This window comes from Phoxinus phoxinus, assembly GCF_949152265.1.
Source record: "Phoxinus phoxinus genome assembly, chromosome: 3".
NCBI lineage: Eukaryota > Metazoa > Chordata > Actinopteri > Cypriniformes > Leuciscidae > Phoxinus > Phoxinus phoxinus.
Window position 1 is genome coordinate 20,558,396 of NC_136878.1, and position 7,717 is coordinate 20,566,112.

The 7,717-nt window shown below is 37.6% G+C and overlaps 1 protein-coding gene across 2 annotated transcripts; it reads left to right on the forward strand.

Annotated features, from left to right (window-relative positions):
• The first annotated feature begins 3,244 nt into the window (after window positions 1-3,244).
• LOC306995492 (membrane-spanning 4-domains subfamily A member 4A) lies at window positions 3,245-5,779 on the forward strand. 2 transcript variants are annotated; one of them, XM_079607147.1, is made up of 6 exons: window positions 3,245-3,358; window positions 3,663-3,837; window positions 3,973-4,092; window positions 4,179-4,235; window positions 4,810-4,926; window positions 5,327-5,779. In XM_079607147.1, the coding sequence occupies exons 2-6, from the start codon at window positions 3,682-3,684 to the stop codon at window positions 5,462-5,464; spliced, it is 588 nt and encodes a 195-aa protein (XP_079463273.1). In that variant the 5' UTR covers window positions 3,245-3,358; window positions 3,663-3,681; the 3' UTR covers window positions 5,465-5,779. The 2 variants fall into 2 exon arrangements, with proteins under 2 accessions (XP_079463273.1, XP_079463274.1); XM_079607148.1 differs by lacking the exon at window positions 3,245-3,358 and having other exon boundaries at window positions 3,554-3,837.
• The last annotated feature ends 1,938 nt before the right edge of the window (window positions 5,780-7,717 follow it).

The window sequence follows — 7,717 nt, forward strand, 5'->3', positions numbered from 1 at the left end:
ACACACACACACACACACACACACACACACACACACACACACACACACACACACACACACACACACACACACACACACACAGAGAGAGCACTAAAAAAATTTATGTTAGAGAGAAATTTAGACATAATGATTTAATGAGTTTGATACTGTACAAACGATATATACAAATATGTTACGTTTATTTGTTAGTTTTGCACTTGATCTTGGGTTCATTTACAACATTTACTTGAAGTCCTGGCATGTTTGAGATGTTTTGACTTGTTTATGTTTCTGTTCAATGAACAAGAAGCTGTTCCTGTGCATGATAACGTTATCGGTCTTTGTGGTTTGTGGTGAGTTCATCTTCTGCATCCGTTCTCAATGATTCTTTCTGACCAATGTTTTGGTAAACAGAGTCGTAGATAGAAAACTCATAGATATTGATCAAAATGTTGCATCGTGTATATTGCTGACATGTTTTTATGCTCAAGTTAAAACATTTTTATAGATATATATCTCACTTTACTTAACAGCAAATTTACAGCTAGCAGATTGAAAAGGAAATATAAGGCAACCACAGATGTGCCATGATAAACTGCCTTTAACTTAATTGGTGTGAAAATAGCCTAAAACAGTTTGCTGTAGTTGTCTGAACTTGCAAAAAGTGAAATAATATCAGGGAATTGAACATGGCCTCAACATGGATAGTGTTTGATATGTATAATATTAGATTTCTGTTCAGTAGAGTTCTAGTAACCTTTCCTTAAGGGATAGTTCACCCAAAAAAGAAAATTCTGTCATCATTTACTCACCACTATGTTGTTCCAAATGTCAAAAGAGGAAGATATTTGAAAGAATGTTGGTAACCAGACAGTTGACGGTAGCCATTGACTTCCATATCTTTGTTAAAAATGTCCTATGCACTCGTACTGGCTGTGGGTGTATAAATGGCAAATACACTTCAAACTCATTCAAACTCAAACCCATAGGTTTGGAACAACATAACGGTGAGTAAATGATAATACATTTTTGGGTGAACTAACACTATAAGAGCAGACTGTATGCGTGCTGAAAGGGTTCATGTGACACTAACATGGAACCAGACTTCACTCTCCCCAATGGAAAGCATATTTACACTGTCTGAATCGTTCCCTATCCCCTATATACTGCATTATGTGACATTCGTGATGTAAAAAAATTGTAAATATGTGAACAAGTGACCGATTTCAGGCCCAGCTTCAGAGTACTTATACGGTAGGGGGCGGGATGCTTTAGATTCAAGAGAGTATTTGAAGACTTCAGATGCAAAAGCCTCTAAGCGCCATCTGAAATTTTCTTCTAAAATTAGCATTTTTATCAAGCTTGTATATTTAAGTTCAGTGATTTCACTTTAATGACAATTAATAGGTAATTTTCATTGCCATTAAAGTGAAATAACTGAACATAAACATATACATTTTATAAAAATTATCATTCTAGAAGTAGCATAATTTTGCATTTGCATCTGAAGTCTTCATTTGATTGGACAGAAAATCTGATGAGAAGCTGAAGTGCAGAGTGATGTCATCAAAATCATAGATCCATTCTGGGGAAAGTAAGAGACTGTAAGTTTTGAATGCTTAAATCTTCTAAATGCGCACACTAGCTTATAGATAACAGTAAGGTTAACATATTCATAGTAATTTTTTTTTTTTTTTTCATGGGGACTTTAACAACCGCTTTTGATTGAAATTTGGCTGATCATTGATGCAATTCGAAATGAGAATCGATACAGTTCATAAGCTTTATGAACAAGCACATGACTAGGGAACACAATCACAAGCCATGTGCTCAAACAAAACAAGTCACAAACAAGCAACCTGTGAGAAACTTACAAGCTGAGTGTTCATACAAAATGCAAACACAAAACGCGTGCTACAATGACACAACACAAGAGTGCCTGGCCAATAAAAACAAAAACCAAGCGCTCACATAACACACGAGACAAGAGCGCACGGCGAGTGAAGCAACAACCCATGCGCTCATACATGAGACAAAACATGGAGCATGAGTGTTTGAACCCCGACACGGAACTGAAACGCGAGTGCCGGAATCCGAACACCACGCTCTGAACATGAAACAATGCACATGGACAAGAGAGCTAATGGGTCGAGCACACTCGAAACCCACACGCTTGTAAAGACGAGACAATGCAGGAGCGTCAGGGCTCTGTCACAAAACCACGAATAAACCAGACCAAAGTGACAGAATCCTGATAGAAATTGGTTGAATTTCCTTTATTTTGATCCTGGAGGCACTAATGTGAAATAAATTCAACATTGTTAATTGTTTAACTGGGAAATGATTATTACGGTATTTGTAAGGGATAATCTATGTTTGTTGTTTGTTTGTTTTGGGTGGGTTTTGAACATAGTTTTTAAAGATAGTTCTATAGGTTTCATTGATTTGCCACCCGTCGCATTGAACTTGCATTGATCAGTTGCACCCGTCGTTCATTTCGTTGATTACTTTGCCTGTTGTTTTCAAGCGCTATGTTTTGTTCAGTTCATTTGTCTGTTCTGTTCTCGTCAGTTTTAAACGGTTGTTCTGTCCGAGGTTTTCATGTCAAGTGCAGCGGCGCGGGAATTAAGGCTGGTGGGGGTGTTGCACCAATATTTGTAATAAAAATTTTAACAAACACTTTAAGCGTTCTATTAAACAAGCGTTAGGCCTATTTATAAGATAAATTATGTTTTTTAAAAGCACATGGCTCCAGACTAAAAATTTTCACTAGGAGCACAGTGGCCCCCAACTGAATATTTTAGGGGCACAACCAAAAAATGTAGGGGCACACACTGTAAATCAACATGCTAACCAAATAAAATATTCTACTAATTCCACTGTATTAAATGCTTTGATAAGATGCAGAAATTTCAATGTGTTGTTTCAAATTCAGTGTCAAATTTTAATTGTGCACTTTTGAAGATGCAACAACAAGGTAAACCGACAGCACCATCGCTGTCATGACAGAAGAAATATATAAAAATACCATTAGGGTTGTGCCGATAGACAGACATCACGATGTTTAGCCAGCATCGCACAAACTTGCTTACCATGTATTATTATTAGGCCTATTGGCCTCTGCTAAATTTATATAGGCATATCTCTTAATACTGAATTCTTTATTATTTAGCTTAGAAAACAGATCTTTTTGTCCTTCACCGAAGTTATTCTGCTTATTTCATCTATATGTAAATTGCTTAGAATTTTTTTAGAGGAAGGCAGCCATCAACAGAAACTTTTTAGCTCCTCCTTAACTGTTTTTCAAAGAGTCCACACTTCAAAGACACATCAAAAGACTAGACACTAGACTACTAGACATCAGAAAATCTCATTGCAGGTAAAATATGTATAACTTTATTTACTTAACTTCCATGTTTTTTTTTAGATTGTCTGTTCACATACAATTTTATGATACAATAATTATATATATATATATATATATATATATAATCTTTCACACCATGATTGTAAATTGTTTGATACTAAAACTCCTTTAAAAAAAAACTTAAAACTTTGTCCGGTTTTGTTTGGACAAAGGCATTTTTTTCTCTTCTGTTAAATAGTTTTCATTTCCCCAAAGTACTTTGCTCACATTTCTTACTAGACTTTTAACAAGAGTAATATGAACATGCTTATTACAGGTGAAACACTTTTCTGAAAATGGAAACCAGCGAGATCATCTCAAGCGACAAAGCAGCAGTTGTCAGTTTAAAGGTGACACAAGAAAACGTTATTTGTGATGGACAGGAGGCCAGAGGAGTATATCACAATGCAGTTCTTAAAGGATTTTTGAAATTACAACCAAAGGCATTGGGGGTAATGCATTTACTCATATGTTATAATGATACATAGTTTGGGGAATTTTCTGGGTATTTAATTTCTTCTAGATCAGTGTATCCAAACATGTTATGCCATCACGAATAAAACAACTGATCTATATCTGCCCTTTAGACTGTCCAGGTAATGATTGGAGTGGTGATCTTCTTTCTTGGTGTTCTACTCACCATCAATGACTACAATTATCCAGCTATACTTGTCTATAGTGGCATAACCTATTGGGGATCCCTTATTGTAAGTTTAATTTAATGGTTTTGCTTTATTGCCTCTCGTTTTAATTACCAGAATGAACTTTGAAATGTCCTGTGTTTCTTTCTTAGTACATCAGTGCTGGATCTCTGTCTGTTGCTGCGCAGAATAAACTTAATCCAAATGTGGTGTGTAGCCTACATAGCACCCACCAATGTCAGCACATTAGGGCCTGGTTTCACAGACAGGGCTTAGATTAAGCCAGGATTAGGCCTTAGTTTAATTGGGACAATTAAGTAGCTTTTATAAACATACCTTAGAAACAAACATTACTGGTGTGCATCTTGAGACAAAACACTGATGTGTTTTAAGATATGTCAGTGCAAGTTGCTTTCAGATGAAGCAGCTTAAATACACATTTAAATCTGGGACTAGGCTTAAGCCTTGTCTGTGAAACCAGGGAGTATAATTCTTTTTCACATACATTCTAATATATTTCCACACTATAATAGGTTATGACTGTGCACTTTAAATCACAGTAGGTTGTCAATAGGGTAAATAGGGAAAGTCATGTTACAAACCTCCCTGTCTGCACAGACATGAAAAAAACAATATATATATATATAAAAAAATTGGGGTTATATTTAGGTTTACGTTTTGAGTAGGTCTCAAAATCAGGCCTGTTCAATGATCTGTTCTTTGAGTAAAAATTGCATTCATTAATCCTCAGTGGTGTGAAACTAACACATTCTGTTATTGTAGGTGAAAGCATCTTTTGGAATGAATATGTTCAGTGCCATAACTGCAGGACTCTCCATTCTTCTGATGACAGAACAATTAAGATTAATATCAGCGATGGATCCAAGTTTATATGTTGAGGTATTACAATACATATTTTGCATTGCATTCATGTGTAATGTGTATTAATTTGTGTTTAGTTTTTAATTGCTGGTCTATTTATTTAAAGGAATAGTTTCTGTCATCATCATCATTTAGCTACTGACCATCATATTTAATCTTTATTCAATGACATCATTATTTCTTCCACAAATGAAGAAACTCTGAAGACTGTACTGGTCACTCTTTTACATACAATTACAATGAGGACAATTGTAACAAATGACTCAAAGTAAACATACTCACATATGCATCGGCGAAGCTCTCAGCAGCCATATTGTGCACCCATTATTGCTTGATTACTGTATCTATCCTGATTGTTAAGACACTCTCATAATTAGTTCAATATGATACCTGCTTTAACATAAATTCTGTTTTGCAGTTTTTTAGTTTGCGGATCGTTGGAATAATGCTGGTACACACCATTCCTCAGTTCATCATCTCCATCTGTATCTCAGCATTTGCCTGTAAAGCCAACTGCAACAGAGACTCTACAATGGTCAATGTTTTATTAAACTAGGTACATTATTTAGTGATGGCTTTATTCCCAACACATAATTATTCGTGTTGAAGTCAATGTTTTTAGGGAATGATGCAAATCCACTAAACAAACCACAGCAAAAAGTCAAGTTAGTAGAATAAAAAGAAAATTTAAAGTGAACAGGATATTTCATGTAAACTGGCTTTAATGTTAGTGCACATCATACTTTATGAAATAGATATGTGAACTATAATCACAACATGCTTTATTGTTTTTCTCTTTATCAAAAACAGTACTTATAAAAAGTCTGTATGTGTGGTTCTTGTTAGCAGAATTAAAACTGTCTCTTGTACTAACATACTGGGCCCTATTTTAACGATCTGAAACGCAAGTGTCAATGCGCAAAGCGCAAGTAACTTTGTGGGCGGATCCCGGCGCTGTTGCTATTTTCCCGGCGGGATAAATGACTATTGCGCACGGCGCAAATCGAAAAGGGGTTGGTCTGAAGTAGCTTCATTATTCATAGGTGTGGTTTGGGCGTAACGTGAAATAAAACAATCAGAGCGTCCTCTCACATTCCCTTTAAGAGCAGGCACGCTTGTTCCATGGCGGATTGCTATTATAACCATAGACAGTATATAAACTGGACACAGCGACCCCATAGACTTCAATGGAGAAAAGTGAAGCCCATTTGAAGCACTCACTTCCTGATCGCCAGGCGAACTGCGCAGGCTCAAACTGAGCTTGAACACGTGAGCAACGTGTCTGACAGCTGTCAGTCTTCTAGTAGCTGTGCCGAGAGAAATCTGAATAATTCCCTTCTGAATCTCGCAGAGACGGAGAGCGTGAGTATTAGCTGTCCATGAGCTAGCAGCAGGATTAACTTTATCACTCTCTATGGGATTCTCCCTTCACTTTATCGGACTTTATGCCTCCACGTCCCCCCAATTGCTTGGGAGCTTCTCTGCCAGTCTATACGGTAATTTCTCTACAGTGCGACAGAGAGTCGCGCGAGTTATGACGCAATCGTTAGCCTATTTTTACAAAAACGGCTTCTACGGGGTCATAACGTAAGGTACAAGGTAATGGAGCCTTTTATACATTGTCGAGTTTCTTTAGAAATAAATAATGGACAAATGGAGTCTTTGGACGATGTAAAGTTATTCGCTGTCAAAGTGACGCAAAAATGAATGGGAGTCAATGGAATGCTAACAGCAGGTGAAGTTCTGCTACAATGGCGGCGCCCGCGGAGGCTTCAGTTTCCGGCGGATGGATTACCCCCTTGATTATAACGGCGGATTTGCCGGCGCACGCCAGGAGCAGTTCACAGCCGAGGAGACCGACGTTCTCGTCAGGGCCGTAAAACACAGAGAAGTGACATTGGGGATGATGGGAGAAACCCACCCAAATTAGCTTCGGTTAAACAGGCGTATAATTTGGGTAAATGTGTAGCCTAATCTAGTTTTTTTTATTTTTTATCTGATAGATCTTTTTCACATCTTCACGGACACAACAATGATTTCCCTCGTGTGTTAATATTTTTCCTTGTAATAATGTATGATTTGCAAAAATGAAAACTGCTGTGTCTGTTTATAATTATTAGAGAATCAAAGTGGATGCGCGTTAACACACTACATTATGGCCAAGTACGCGCCCTTAAAATACCATATGACTAACGCGCAACGCGCCACTGTCTTTAGACTGTTTTTTTCCTGGTCAGTGGCGCAATTGCTTTCTAAAACTGGAAAATAGCACCAGGGGAGTTTTGCGCCTGAACACGCCTCCTCTTTGCGCCGAACCGCCCCCGCGAGCGCAAGTTCATTCCCTAATTTACCGACGTGCATCTGTGGAGGGAAAAGTCCGCTGTGCGCGGGTGCAAAATAGGAATGATAAATGCGTCGGTGTACAAAGTCAATTGCGCTGGGTGCAAGATAGGGCCCATTATATCTGTTACTTTCCAAGTTCCCAGAGATACTGAACAGTGAGGAAATCCTATCAGCCAAAGGTTGTGAGGAATTCATATATTGTTACTCCTGATTTTTGTAGTGTTGCAGACAATAATATTTATGCATATTTTGCTATATTAGCAAAATTGGCCTTATTATACTTTTACATCACCCAAATGATTTGCAACAATGAATCGATAAAAATCGATTATTAAAAGAGTTGAGCTATGAGGCGCCAGACTGGACAAAAGCAAAGCGAACTCCGCGAGCGAGCCACACTGCGCGTGACATGACCTTGACATTGCAAGCACCAATGCTCTACTGTTTGAGCTACTTGAAAGCTAAT